The sequence below is a fragment of the Cystoisospora suis genome, assembly GCF_002600585.1.
Source record: "Cystoisospora suis strain Wien I chromosome Unknown contig_958, whole genome shotgun sequence".
Taxonomy (NCBI): domain Eukaryota; phylum Apicomplexa; class Conoidasida; order Eucoccidiorida; family Sarcocystidae; genus Cystoisospora; species Cystoisospora suis.
Genome location: NW_027153759.1, coordinates 1 through 14,058, shown reverse-complemented (window position 1 = coordinate 14,058; position 14,058 = coordinate 1). Strand labels below are relative to the sequence as shown.

The window sequence follows — 14,058 nt, the reverse complement described above, 5'->3', positions numbered from 1 at the left end:
TCCAGTAGTTCCCTGTAAAGAGTTTCTTGCATCCAGCCTTACGTGTATCTGCATGCTCTGGAATCCTAAGCAGCTCAGGTCAGGCAAGCAGTAACAGCTATCCCATGTGTGAAAGATTGGTTGTTGGCTTTCACGGTGCATACCCTGGGAACCCCCACGTTGGAGTATGACTCTCATGATTGGTCTGTGGTGTCCAAGACAGGCATGTGTGTGACCTAAATTTAACCCCCCACACGTACCTGCACACCACTGGAGCGGCTGCGTCCTACGACTGACGTCATTTTGCTGAAAAACCAAGTAAAAAAATCCTACGGGCTGTGTAGAAACAGCATGGTGGGGAGGAAGCGTGCAGACAAGGGAAGTCTTGTCGACCTCTGAAGTTGTGATACGTACCATCTGTATGCCGGTGTGTAGCGTTGCGGCCCATCAGATAAAAGTTTGGTAGCAGCACGCACCGCGGCGTCCTACCGGCCATCGTGCTCCCCTGATTGTTTCTGAAAAAACTGTATCGTCAAAAATGAGTGGGCTTTTGCCCAGTCTTTGGCTGTTGTCCGCAAGAAATCAACAGGGGCAACAACGCTGAACAGGATATAGATCTAAAGAGCATGGTCTCTACCCCCGCTGCACAAGCAGGCTAATGACACTTTACTCGTTTTAGGATGGATGTAACTGTGAACACACAAGTATGAAACAAGGCAAAACAATGGGACAAAGGTATTCGAAAGACGCTATTTCTGAAGCTCACGGCCCGTGAGTGCAGCAGACAGAGGTGCGCGTTTGTGTGCGGTTGTATTAGAGTGTCGGGCGGTCTCACGCCGTGGTGACTACAGTAGGGTAACGGGCGAGCGTACAAGCTCGCGTCCCTCGAGCTTCTCGCGCAACGAGATGCGTACTGTGTCCCCCCACCTGGTCTTGCTCGCCCTCGGCTGGGTTCCTCCACGTGTATCGACAATGCCGTGACGCACAGTCGGCAAGTGTCCCACAAATTTCGGCCACGCGAAAGCCGGAGTGGTTTGGTTCGCTTAAGGCTCCGCGTGCAGACTCGCAAAGACGCTCGCAACCAAAACAGGATTCAGGCTGTCGCCTGGACCCAGCCGGAGAAAGCATCGGAAAGCGGCACACACCCCGAGGCGAAAACTTAACTTGGCTCCAAGCTGACGGAGGCACCATCTCTCCGTGCAGACTGCAAATGGAATTCCTCCGGCTCTGTTATTTAGTCCCACTTTGAATGCAAGGTTAGAAACATGGGGAACTCCTTGAATAGGTTCAAAAGAGATAAAATCACTTTGATCAGAACGCTAAAATCACTTCCACGGTTGTCTGTCACCACTGAGGAACAGCCACCAATAAACAGCGCCAACCCACAGTGCAACCACACGGGGAGAGCGCTCCGTCAAGACTCTGGACAAGAAAACAGATCTGTACATGTCGCGTTACAGCATTTGAAACAGGTCTTCAAGAAGATAGAATTCCCTACGCACCTGAAAGCAAAAAAGGCTAACTAACAGGAAGCAAGTATGTCCCTCTCCGCTGCGAAACAGGAGACCGCAGTGCAAAAATCCTAAGACGAAAACTCCATGCAAAGAGAAAAAAAGTTTCTGCTCCTGATGAGACGTCCTCGCGACAGCTGAGCGCCCGCCGCGTAGGAGCAATGCTAAGACTTTGACCCATTTTGTAGATGAGCCATCCTCCCCAAAATAGCCGGAGTATCTCGTCACGATAGCGAGATGCCCAGTAGAAAAACTCGTGTAGAGGTGACAGATTGAGAAAACTCGACTCGCCGTTGGTCACACTCAATGAATTCCTGTACCTCTGTCACAACTGACGACAGTCGGCTACTACGAAGACCCGTACTCCATCAGCGTACAAGCAAATGACTGCCTGCCTTCCGCGATGAAGCTCACTTGAAAGACTCCTCGCAATTTTTTCTTTTCTGCTGAAGAAAATTCCTGTCTGCGAAAGCAAGCTGCAGTGAACAAGCTAACCTGCTTCTGCCTCACCTCCTTCTACATCTCCGAGGCTTTCCCTGCTCTCCAAAAGTCGCACTGGCGTTTTCTTGTGTCTCCAAAGAAACACGAATCGACGGCGACACATCTCCACTGAAGTGCGGCCGATGTACCCTCAGGCTAGTGGAACAAATCAAATGAGCGTGCACCCAAATCTGAAGTCCAGTTCCTCCTCACAGATCTTCTCTATCTGTCTCATCTTCTCTCTCCCACGATCCTTGACTTCTCTCAGACTCCCCTTCAAATTCCCAGCGTACTGGAGAGTTTTCTGCTTCAGAACCTGACCGATTCTCAAGCACGCCTTCTGGAGCCAGCTGTCTCGAATGCCCGTTTACGTATCTCTCGCTCTCGTGTCCTGGTTTCTCTTCTCTCTCTCGATCACCCTGCGCTTCGTCGTGTTCCAGAGCTTCTGCGTATGCCCGAACTAGCCGCTCGGAGTCCCCGCCCTCGTCTTCCCCTTCAGACTGTTTCTCCTCCTCTTCGCCTCTCCTACTCTCTTTCAGTCCGTCGAGGAGTCGCCTTTGGACCGCTAATGAGGATGAATCACACTCTTTCCCTTCTTCTGCTACTCTGCCCGAAGACAGGCTCTCTACTCCACCGCCTTCATGTATACTTTTGTTTGTTCGTCTGTTCCGGCCCACTGGACTGCTCTCCCTGTCCAATTCCTCCTCATCTTCCTCCTCACTATCGCTTGAACCAATATCAGGGGGATGAAAGTGAGTCAACTGAGAAGGACCCAGCTCAAATTCATCGCTAGCGTCACTCCTGCCATCATCGATCTCCTGATCTCCCGCGACCCCTCTTGATCCACTTTGTTTGCTCTCTTCTTGACTGCCATGTTCCTCTTCAGATCGAGCCAAACTGAGATCGTTTTCTTCCTCATCTTCAGCAAACAAGTTCACGTGCTCTGTGTCGTTCTGCAGGCTTGCCAATTCTCTCATTCCGAGGTCGAAGCTTGGAAGCTTGTCACTACTGCTCTCTCCTGTCTCCGCTACTCCTGCTGTTTCTTCTGTACCTACCGACTCTCGACCCGCTGTTTCCCCTTGCGGTTCCCTCGCTTGTTCTTCAGCACCTTCGATCCCAAAGCCTCGGTCACAGAGATTGTCCTCTGCGCTACAATCGGGCTTGGCTCGTCCTTTTTCTTCATCTGAGACTTTTCGATCTAGAGAACTTCTTCCACTTGTTGTCAAGTGGAATGCTCTCTCCACGTGTAAGTCATTGCAGTCGTCTCTCTCCTCTGCTTTCCTCGTGTCGGGTAGGCGCCCGCTTAGATGAGTGTTGTTCTTCTTCCCTCCGGCGTCTTCGGGTTCTTCGTCCCCTCTCGATTCTTGGCAGTCCACCAGCAACCGTGGAGTTTTCTCCTCAGTCTCTGTCTTCTCTGCGCTCTCCTCTAGATCAGTCGCGGTCCGGTAGACAGAAGTGGGAGGCCCGCTGTATTTTCGCAGCCTCTTTCGGCTCCTCTGTGGGCCTACTAGAGAGCGGGAGGCACTCCCCTGGCCTGGGTCGACCTTCTGCTGTTCTATCGACCCGCGACGTTTAGTGATCTCTCCCCCCAAAACTGTAGATTCCACTTCACTGTCGTCATTCTGCTTCGCGTCTGCCTCCGGCGCATCACTCGATAGGAGACACGGTTTCCCTCTTGACGTCAATGGCCTTCCTCCCTTCTTCTCTGAGCCACTCTTTGCTGCTGGAGCTTGTACGTTTCCGGTCTCCGCGTGCCTTTTTCTTTCGGCATCCTCGCCTTCAGAGATGTTTCCTCCGAGGTGCTTCGTCGATATCTCGTCTCCTGGGCATTCCTTCTCATCTCCTTCCTTGTGCTCATCATCCTCCTCCCACACATTCTTTTTGTCCGAAGGTCTCGTCTTCTTCGATTCGGGAACAGACTGGGGCCTATGTTTCCCTAGTGCCCTTTGCCTTTCTCCCCTCTTTGCGTTCTCGTGTTCGTCTCTGGACAAATCTTCTTTCTCCTTGTTCTCTTCACTTCTTTTCACCTGTTCGTTAGGCGAAAGCTCACGTGTACTTGTACCACGTGGGCCGGTACTTCCCCGCTTGCTATTCTTTCCTAGCCGTGCCTCTGTCTCTTTCTTCACATTAACACTCTCGTGCTCCTCCCGATGAGGCTGCCAGTCAGCATGGTCGTCCACCGCTTGCTCATCATGACTATCCGTTCTTCCTCTCATCGACTTTGCTTTCCCCGCAGTCTTTTCACTGCCAAGTCCTTCCTTCTGCTTCTCTCCCTTCTTCAAGCTCGCCTTGGCCGGCTTTCCCTTCAGTGGCATTTGCTCGGGGCCATTACTTCTTTTTGATAAAATGACCGACCCACCTTTCTTTATTCCCTTTTGGCGCAAACCCGTGTCACCACCACTTTTCTCCCTAGTGTCCTTCTTGTGATTCTGCTTTCCTTTCGTCTCATCTTCTTTTGTCACGGCCTCTTCTGTTCCTCCCTCGAGAGCATCTCTCTCTGGCAATTGTCTCGCTGGAAGCTTCGAGGGCTCAGTTTCCTCTTGTCTTCCCCCTCCTGTCCCTGCTGTTTTCGCCGGACGTTCCGCTTTCTTCTTTAACTCCGGAAGAGTGACAGACGGTATAGAATCGAAAGAATCTGTCAGAGGAGTTAGAGCTTTTGGCTGGGTCGGGGAACTAACAGCAAAACCAAAGAACCTGCTTATCTCCCCTGCGTGTTCATGTGCATGTAAACTAGGGGGGTCTAGTGTCCACGTCCGTATGCACTCGACAATCCACTGTGGAGTTACAACCTCCACCCTTTCTGTAGAGACTCTCTGTTCTTCTTTAAAAATTCGAGTCCCTACCTTCTCTCCTTCCGAGTGCTCCGGCCCAGCAGCGATAGACACTACCTGGCCTGCTTGTTTTGATCGTTTTCCTGCACCCATTTCTTGGCCTTTGTTCTGGCGTGCTGACGGGAGAGGTGGTGCGAATGCTCTCGAAGGAACGAAATCCGGAGGGCATACAAGGAACTCTGGGCGACTTGGTTCTCGCTCTGTTGCATTCATTAGCACGGCGCCGCATAACTCAATCTGAAGAGAAAGAAAACCACATGTCTCGACAAGAGGCGGGAATGACAGGCATTCACCTATACAAGAAACCCGAACTGTCGGGTAGTGTAACGAGGAGGTAAGGGAAAAAACTGATACGAGGCGTGTCCCACACGGAATCGACCATCTTCCCCTCGAAGGAGTTAGACATAAATACTCGTGAAGACAGCGTCCTCACAAGAAGGAAAACTCTTGTCTTTCTTGTGAAGCGAAATACATACAAACATAGTGGCATGGCTTCTTGCGGTGACACTCCTGATCTCCTGCCCAAGCGTAACTTGCTTGGAGTCGGGAAGAGAGAACACTTCCCCAGCCGCAGAAAAGAAGATGCTTGGCACTCAGGACAAACACGCATGTCCGGGGGTGTCCACGAGGGAATTTCGGCACTTTGGGACAGTACTTTAGCTGGTGGTCAGGGACGCTGTGTTGCGTCAAGAAAGTATTGTCGGTGTTTTTCTATCTCTTTCGGTGTCGAGTACGTGCCCCCGCGCTAAGAAAAGGCAAAGGATTTCAGCCACTCCCAACTGTCCACGAGGAAACAGAAATCGAGCTACCCATGCAGCCCTAACTATTCAGGCCTAAGAGGTCTTCAGTCTTGAACAAGTAACCAAGATTCAGAAACCAGGCAGCGCAGCACATCCGTCGCTCACTACGTGGTACGCGGGAGCAACAAAGCACACTGGAATTCTGAAACGCAAAGAAAACAGAGTCCTCTCTTCATAGACTCCCCCCCTCCTTACTAGTCTGGAGAGTATCTTTCGAGTTAGACTGCCTTTGTTTGTAGGAAAGTTTCCAGCCACAGCTACACGCCTCCCTTTTAGCGGGGGAAGGATCACACGGCGGTGTGAGTGTGTAGGGAAATTCAGTGATTCAAAGGGGCCAAGAGAGCGAGGCCACACTTCTTCTTCATCTGCCTTTTCAACGAATGGTGGAGTTAGGACGTGGCCCCCTGTTGCCAGAACAAAGAGAATCTTCAATGTTGGGCGCTGTGAGCAAAGCAGCGACGCGCAGGAGCAAACAAGGAAAACACGTGCGCAGCGGGGTGCTAGCGTACACGCTGTGCTTGTGGAACGGCCTGCATGCCGCAGCGTCCTTACTGAATGAGATCTTCTCAATCTGCCACTCTCGCTGAAGTGAACGGCTCGAGGGAACGACAGAGTCAGCAAACAGGGCGAACGAGGATGAAAGGCCATAGTCTTACTATGGTGCTATGAAGAAGACCTACAGTGCACGGAGTAGCAACAGGAGGAGTAGTGCAAGAGAGAAAATCTGGAAGATTGGCTGGAGGCTGTGTGAGGCAGCACACCCTCCAGCCCCGAGTGTGTCCCGCGAGCAACAGCGAAACAGGAGAAGACCTTCGGGTGCATGTAGGACCGGTTGTAGTCTAAATCCGATAGAAATCAGAGGCGGTACCGACGAAAGACCGACCTCCTCCTCCGTTTTGTTTTAGCGGGCAACAAAAGATATAGGCGAGCTCCTGACAGACTGTCTTTCTGACTGTCTAAATGTACTTCGAGGACGATATTCGGTGGTCAGTTCGAAACTTAACTACGAGTACACAAAGCGGAACTCGGGACGGAGGAACATGGATCGACTCACCCACGAGTCTTCTTGAAAGGCGACTGCGATAAACTGTCGTCGCACCACCAGCGGTCCCTGCTACTTCTCTACGTGCCGGGTTTCTCTCATACACACCCGGGGGCACATCCCCAATGAGTGCAATAGTACCTTCGACTGCCCATCCCTACGACTAGAAGCTGACGGACCTTACCGCCCATAGGTACGCAACACTAAACGATGCCTGCATGCGAATACAAGATAGCTCTGCAACACAGCGTACCATATCTACATCCTATTTCAATAAGCGTGGGCCTGCAAACTGCAGAAAAACGTATGAAGCAACTGGACCTGCTGGAGAGGCAATAACCTCAGACCTCTTGGCCTCCCTACGAGTTACTTTTTCTCACAGTCTGCGACTCCCCTCCTCACTCATTTGACGTCACTAAAGTTCTGTCGCATAGATAGGACTAAATGCAAATATCAGCTCAGCAACGCCGGCTTCTCTCCGCCTGTATCAGTACGCGTTCGTCGGTATACCAAGAACTGCGATTTCCCTAGTGATGATAGGAACTCACTTTTTGTTCAGGTGGAACGACCAAATGCGTAATTTCTTCTAGGTCAGAGGGAGTGCGCTCAAACCTCAGATGCCAAACATCAGGGAGCGTGCAACAAACGCGACAACACAGCTCAGCAAGATCATCAGCACCGGCACCTTTCAAACTCCCGCTGCATGATAGAACTCCTCCGATTACTTTCTTGAGACAGTTTTCCTTTCTCCGCTGAAGCAACAAAGCACCGCGACAGCATACCATACCCGATGACAAAGATGCCATCAACAGCCTGGAGCTCGCACCGGGATGAAATGACTCTCGCAGCTACGGCTTCGCATAGTTTCTTCTCTACGGTCACCCCCCGCGTCTTCTCCTACGTACCACAAGAACAACTGCAAAGAAAATAGCTTCACCACCGTGGTCCACTGGCGAACGCCAGCCAAAGAAACCACGAGGCGCCTACCTTTCCCGAGCTGTACAAGTGGATTACCCTCTCTCACCGGCTTTCGTTCAACGATAGCAGATCCGTATACATACCTGGGAGCTGCCCGCCCTGGACGATCCGTCTGCCGGTTGCAAACCAAGTTTCGCCGACCCCTGGCCTTGGGACTTCTTCTGTGGACGTTTCGATATGGAAAAGGGCTGCGCGTTGGTTCTGTTTGTTCTCGCTTCAGTCTCTGGTGGTCCACTCTGTTGTCCACTTTCTGTTGCTGCAAATGTCGCGACTCGCTTTCGCTTCCCTTGTACTTCTCCCATGTTGTCAGCCTTCCCTCCCTTCTTAGACGCGTGGTCAATAGAGCTATCTCTGGTCGCCGGACGGGGATTTGTCCTTGATGGTTTGGTAGTTGTCGCGTTCGCCTCCGTCACGACCGTGTTCTTCACGGGTGCGCGCACACCGGCCCTACCGTATCGACGGTTGGAGACGCCGAGGGCTATCTTCGGCTTCTTCGCGCTTCGTACTTCACACGATCTCGCGGTGTGCCCAGTCGTCTCTTCTCTGTCGCTTGCTTCCTCTTCACCCTTTCGGGACTCACATGATCTTGCCGTGCCTCCGCGTGCCTCTACTGCACTCTTTGAATCCGTGCTCTTCTTTCTTTTTCTCTGAGCTTTGTCCTCATCGGTGTGACCCACTATGGTCCTCTCCCCACAAACATAGAAAAGTCTCTTCTGCACCTCCACCTTCCGCACCTTCTCCTCTTGTGACGCCGTAGCGATGCGTGCCAGCAGGCTTCTCGCTGCCTTCTCTGCTGCGGCAGCCGCTGAACAGAACTTTTTCTGGCCAGCCTGCCCCTCAGAACCCTTCAGCCCCCGCTCCTCGCTTTCCTTTTCCTTCCCGCTACTCTTCTGTGCTCGTCTTCGACCAGAGTCAGAGCCATGCTCCTCCGTTCGATTCACCTTTACAGTCCCCGGCTTCAGTCGCTTCAGCCGCTGAAGAACGACCCCTTGGTTCTTCTCGGAAGACTGGCCTGGCTTCAGACCTCCTTCTCTCTGGCTTGCATTTTCCGCTTCCGGCTCCGGTCTGCGTCCATCCGGACTTCCCTTTCTTCCTTTCGCACTCATTTCTTTGTCCGGTACGGTTGAGGACTCCGATGAACCGACTGTGGGACTCTTCCCCCCGGCTTCCTGTCCCTTCTGAGCTCTGCCTCCCCCGTGTTGTGTGCTGCTAGATCGTGATGTTGCCCCTTGACCAGCGGCTGCGTTGCTGTCCTGTTCCTTTGTGCGCCAGCTGAGAGTCTCCTCCCACGTCTGCAGCTTTTCAGCGTCCGGCGATTTGAAAACTTCGGGCTGTGCAGCACTTTCACGTCGCGACGGAGGTACCACTTGAGCCGCCCTGTGGGCTTTTGGTGGCTGAAGGCCTTGACGAAGTCCAGGCACACGAGGTGCCGGGACTCGATTCCGACTTAGACTCGTAGCTTTGCGTGCAGCTCCAGTGGAGGCATCCTCCTGCGGGACAACTCTGTCGAGTTCTCCCTGCTGGCGAGACCGGGTTCTTTCTTTTTTAAAAGACTTCGCCGACGCTTCGTCTGGACTGCGATGCGAAGCGGCGCCGTCGGTAGTTCCGCATCGTGGCTTTCCAAGCTGATGTTCTGCAGATGATGGGGGACTTCCATGAGGGTTTATATTGGAACCAACAGAGGAAGAGGCACTGGGCAACGAAGAGCAACAGGAAGCAGGACCGGTGTCGCTTGAGCCTTGCATGTCCCGAACTGCGTCTAGTAGCTGTGTCAGGAACTGGCGTTGCTGGACAGTTTTGAGCTGCAGTGCAGTGACGTACTTGGAGGCAGGAATGGCCAGCAGGTCTTGTCCGGAGATCTGGAACAACGCAATGACCCGTCGAGGGCAAAAGCCACTAACTGGCCATAACAAAAACGAGAAACCCGGGAAAGCGCTCAACGAGAGCGAAGCACCTAGAAGCATTCTTAGTGTGTATCCAACAAAGCCATTAATAGTCCAGCTGTATATAAATAGACCATATATCTTTTTAAAAGGCAGGCACGAGAAAAGCGACTACATCGGTGTCCCTTGACGCACACCCATACCCAGCCTGTGTGTTGAACAAAGTGGGCGGGTGACTACTGATGCGATACAGTCCAAAACGCTCACTAGAGGGGAGACTGGAATAACTTCCCAGAACGCGGCCTTCACGGTTTACTGCACGGGATGTAGGGGTGCGTGTCTGGAGCTTCCCAACGGTCTCTGCGCGCCCAGGGAGACAATGAGAGAAAGGCGCAGTCGGGAGTACACGACAGAAAGCCTTAAGGGGAGTCTCCTTCACAAAAGTTCAGTGACTCACTTCTTGCAGCTTCACCTCCCTGATCGCGGGTACGAGAAGGTCTTCACCGACCTTGAGAAGCTTTGCGACTGCAGCGTACTCTTGGCTTGCAAAATCTGCAGGACAAGCGAAGAATGTGAACCAATCCGCTTTGTAATTTTGATCACGTCCATGCTGTGAAAATGATGATCCAGGCTCAAGACAGAAACGCACAAAGGGAGTCACCACGCGCCTGGACTTGGACTCGACGATATGTCCGGCACCGTACTGAAACTTACACACGATATACGAAACACCCACTGGGACAAAGAGACCTTGTAGGGAGGCCGGGAGGCATCAGGAAGAGAGGAAAAGAAGGGAGTGGTCTGTGAAAACAGAGCAGTGAAAGGGAATGTCCGTCCAACGACACCGGACACGTCTTACTCTGGGGAGCGCTAAGATAGCCGCTATCCATTGAACATGAAAATCCTGACACTGGGGACAAAGAGCACTACCACGCCCCAAATGCTCACTTCGAAGTTGAGCCGATGTACAAAGCTTCTGTTCGATGGCCTTTGTAAGCACGGCAGCACCGTGCTTAAAAAGGCCAGCTTCTCCAGTTGAAACCATGGCTGGGGTGGGGATTATCGTCAATGACGACAAAAGACGCCGAGAGTAGACCCCGTCGACTCAGAGGTCAGGAGAGGGTCCTCGCCATCAACAGACTCGGAGGAGAAAATGACTGAAACCTCAGTAATGACGCCGGTGCCAAACTAATTAGTACCAGAAAGCCGGAAGAAGAAAAGGGAGACCCTCAGCAGGTGTGAGACCGTGGACGGTAGCCACCACGTTAGACTCGCGAAGAGTGTCCCCACGGCTGGTGAAACAGGAAGTCTGGAAACAGTCATATTGTCGTTGCTCTCGCACGGGAGGAGGCGAGGAATAGTGGCTGCTGCATCTGACAGCATTGCAGTTAGAGAACTGCCCGTGAAGACGGGAGACGACCGGGCGAGGAAGAGTTGCTGGGAATGCCAACGCCAGGTGAATGCGTGTCACCGGAAACAGAAGTGTCGCAAATCCGCTACTAGAACTGAAAGAAAACGCAGTCAATGAGATCAACCGCGTACACAAGGCAGACAAAATAGTGAGCCGCGTTCCCGTGCATGTGTACGGTGGGTTCCAAACTGCGTTCGACCAGCCCCTCACAGCCTGCGAACACGTGCAAGCGTTCCTATTCTCGGTCCTCGTCACTGTGCAACTGTTCGCTGATTTGCCTTGACAAGTGACCATTTAGTTTTGCCATCGTGCGCCTCCAAAGGGATGAACTCGAGGAGGAACCACTTTGTAGAGGCAATCTCGTCGCGATCTCGATAGCCTCAACACGCCGGGGAGCGACACGGAGACGCTGCAGGAAGTAACGAAGGGTTTTGCTGCCCCCCAGGTGATGTGGTACCGAACATGCTTTCCGGATGCGTGGCTCTTTGCAGGTATCGACGGAGTACTGTGTCCCGTCATAACGAAGCTGACACCGGAGAAGGCGCCGGCTGAACCTCCCCTGGCGCGCCTCACGCGGTGTGCGCTGGGCTTCCGAGGGACCCGTACGTTCTCTGCAACCAACCTCACCCCGGCAACTATCTCGTTCTCGCTGGCAACCCCAGCCACTTTCATGCTGCATTGCGCGGTTAAGATGTCGGCTGCGACCGGCATTGTGAGTACGCGGGTCCTTTGCTCAAGACCGCATCATGTAAATTGGTGAGAAGGCGGCCTTCCGCCGTAATCCTGGTCCTAGAGAAGGGCGGGAGTGGTCTCGCACCGCGAGCGAGCGAGAGGACTCCCGCCATTCTGCCTGGGGCACTTTCCTGCAGCACCCCGCGGATACCGTTGTCAGACTCGCCGAGCCAGCAATAGCACCTTAGAGAGTGCATTCACCGCGACAACCACGGACGCAGATTATAAAAACGAAACCGCACTCGGAGTGTTGCAGGGCGAGTGCATGCTGTTGACGAGTTCAAAAAGTAAAACGACCGCGCTGGAGCCACGAATGGCTAGCTCGCTCCCGGATGCGGCCCCGAGGCCCCGCGGAGTGGGTCAAACGCGCGATTGCAACGGTCGACCCATTCTGCTGCACCAAGCTGACTCAGTTCAGTTAAACTGCATTTTCCCACGTTACTTCCTCAACTATTGACCCTACTTGGTTGGGTAGAGGTATTTCCTCGTTCAAGGTTCCTCCTTACTTCTCCGGGCAGCTTCGCGAGCTCTCGTCAACAGAAGCCGGGCCAGGGTGCAGCAGCTGTTTCATCCAGCGGCGGCTTCTTATTAACTCGCCAGGGCGGAAGTGCATTACTATTCATTTCGGGATTTTGTTTTGGTAGGACTCTAGAGAGCGGCTTTGACAAGCAGAAAATGGAACAAATCAACGCGGCCATCAGTCCAGCCGTCGGCGAGCCTCCCGTAGGCAACCTCTCCCGTGATCAGCCGGAAGTGCAGCAACACCGTCCCATGGTGGTGCCTTCTGTAAGCTTTCACGAAAGCGCTTCGAGGTCCCAGGAGGCTGCCACAAGAGACGAAGGTAAGCTGCATTTTACCGAGTCCGCTGCGGACAGTAAGCAGCCACTCGGGCGACGAGAGTCCGTGGCAGGGCCCGACTGTGACCATTGCCCCGACTTGGCCGCCCTTCGAATGATACCAATGTGGGAGCAGTTTCGCTTACACCGAAACCATGAACCGTGTAGTGCCGGAGAGACAGTGATAGCGAGCTTGGGCGGGATCAGATTCGGGCCCACCGGGAGCTGAGTGCGTTAGAAGGAATAGAGACTGGTATCACGGCACGTGCGCCCTACCAGAAGCAATTCGGCCGAACTTTTGAATAGTCAGTTGCTTAAAATACTGTTTCGTGGCTCACAGAATGAGTATGTGGTCACGCGTGCTCAGCTCGGTTGAAAGCTCTCAGCGAATAGGCAGGTATTCTTGTCGCGCCTTGAGGAAGCTGTCGTCATCAGCCAGAGGCAAACAGTATGTATCTTTGAGGTATGTTCAGTCCAGGCAGCCTGCAACCTGGGACCGGGCATCCCCCAATGTTGCTCAAGATTCGGCCTGCCTGCAGAGTGTGCGCAAGCCGGACCGGACTCGAGTGTTTGGTGTCGTTCTTTTCCATGCGTTCAGGTCGATTGAGATCTTTCCTGCGGGCAGCGTCCACGATGCTAAGCCTCCCTTCTGGGTTTTTTGAAGCGGAGTCTACGAGGCGAACGTGGGGCGAACCGAATTTAACAGATCCGTCCGTACAGCCCGCCCGCCAGCCGCGGTCGGTTTTCCCTTCCCACCAGCCTCTTCCAGGTTACAATAAGAGTGCGTACAACGCTCTTCAGCAGCAACTCACAGGCCGAGCCGTGCCGTTCCTTAGTCTTGCACCGAGAGGAGGGTTCGTGTACAAACCGAGCTGCGCGAACATGGACTTCCCTCGAGTGGAAATTCAGTACCCGGTTGTTGGACCAGCAGACCTCCCCACCTACGACTGGACCACACTCCCAGACTATAAAATGAAAGACTTGCCATATGCGGTGAGAAGACGATAGTGATGGTGCAGTGTACTTGCTTCCCTACAGCCTTCCGAGCGGGGAAGGTGAACTGAGCATTGTGTGATGTCTATGTCTTCCTTGTGTGCTTCTGACTGTTCAGAATTCGCTAATGGCCGCTGCCGATCCCATCCAGACCGCCGTGACTGGCAACTACCTGGTTGCATACCCGTATGGAGTTCCCGCGGTGGAGGAGAACGAAGGTAGCCTGTACTCAGCTGCGAAGAAGGCCCTACAGAGGTCTGACCGGTGCAAGTTCCTCTGCTAAGGCCCTAACCGGAAAGCGCTCGGCCCGGTATATCATCAGTCGCTCTGAGAGCGTGGATGAAAGGTAATATTTCTTTACAATAAACGCCCCCCCCGGTTCGATGATTTGAGTTTGCGTGAATGAAGGTACTCCGGGGCAGCAGCTCTCGTTTGAAGAGATGCCGCGTCCGTAACTTTACATGGGTAACAACCCAGGTTCTTTTACAGGTAACGAAGGCTTTCTTGCCTTCCGACTTGCTACATTGCTGCCGTGTCTGTGCGCGTCATCCGAAAAGAAACGGCAGCAATGTAGCAAGTCGG

At 53.2% G+C, this 14,058-nt stretch overlaps 2 protein-coding genes across 2 annotated transcripts; one reads left to right on the top strand and one right to left on the bottom strand.

Annotated features, from left to right (window-relative positions):
• Positions 1–1,198: 1,198 nt before the first annotated feature.
• CSUI_002279 (uncharacterized protein) lies at positions 1,199–11,589 on the bottom strand. The gene is made up of 6 exons (XM_068062481.1): positions 10,453–11,589; positions 9,962–10,056; positions 7,705–9,480; positions 7,192–7,395; positions 5,797–6,042; positions 1,199–5,038 (listed from the first exon to the last, which is right to left on the bottom strand). The coding sequence occupies exons 1-6, from the start codon at positions 10,547–10,549 to the stop codon at positions 2,180–2,182; spliced, it is 5,277 nt and encodes a 1,758-aa protein (XP_067925541.1). The 5' UTR covers positions 10,550–11,589; the 3' UTR covers positions 1,199–2,179.
• On the top strand, positions 11,244–14,038 carry CSUI_002278 (inner membrane complex protein 24). The gene is made up of 3 exons (XM_068062480.1): positions 11,244–12,488; positions 13,082–13,476; positions 13,595–14,038. Exons 1-3 carry the CDS (start codon positions 12,323–12,325, stop codon positions 13,757–13,759), a joined length of 726 nt encoding a protein of 241 aa, XP_067925540.1. The 5' UTR covers positions 11,244–12,322; the 3' UTR covers positions 13,760–14,038.
• Positions 14,039–14,058: the final 20 nt, after the last annotated feature.

Bases quoted from the DNA above. Each gene is read 5' to 3' on its own strand.
- CSUI_002279 (XM_068062481.1), bottom strand. From the start codon at position 10,549: ATGGTTTCAACTGGAGAAGCTGGCCTTTTTAAGCACGGTGCTGCCGTG. The intron at 10,057-10,452 runs GTGAGCATTTGG...CTTGTCCTGCAG, and splicing joins TACATCGGCTCAACTTCGAA to ATTTTGCAAGCCAAGAGTAC. The intron at 7,396-7,704 runs GTATGTATACGG...TTGTTGCTTCAG, and splicing joins CCAGGGCGGGCAGCTCCCAG to CGGAGAAAGGAAAACTGTCT.
- CSUI_002278 (XM_068062480.1), top strand. From the start codon at position 12,323: ATGGAACAAATCAACGCGGCCATCAGTCCAGCCGTCGGCGAGCCTCCC. The intron at 12,489-13,081 runs GTAAGCTGCATT...CCATGCGTTCAG, and splicing joins GGCTGCCACAAGAGACGAAG to GTCGATTGAGATCTTTCCTG. The intron at 13,477-13,594 runs GTGAGAAGACGA...CTGACTGTTCAG, and splicing joins TGAAAGACTTGCCATATGCG to AATTCGCTAATGGCCGCTGC.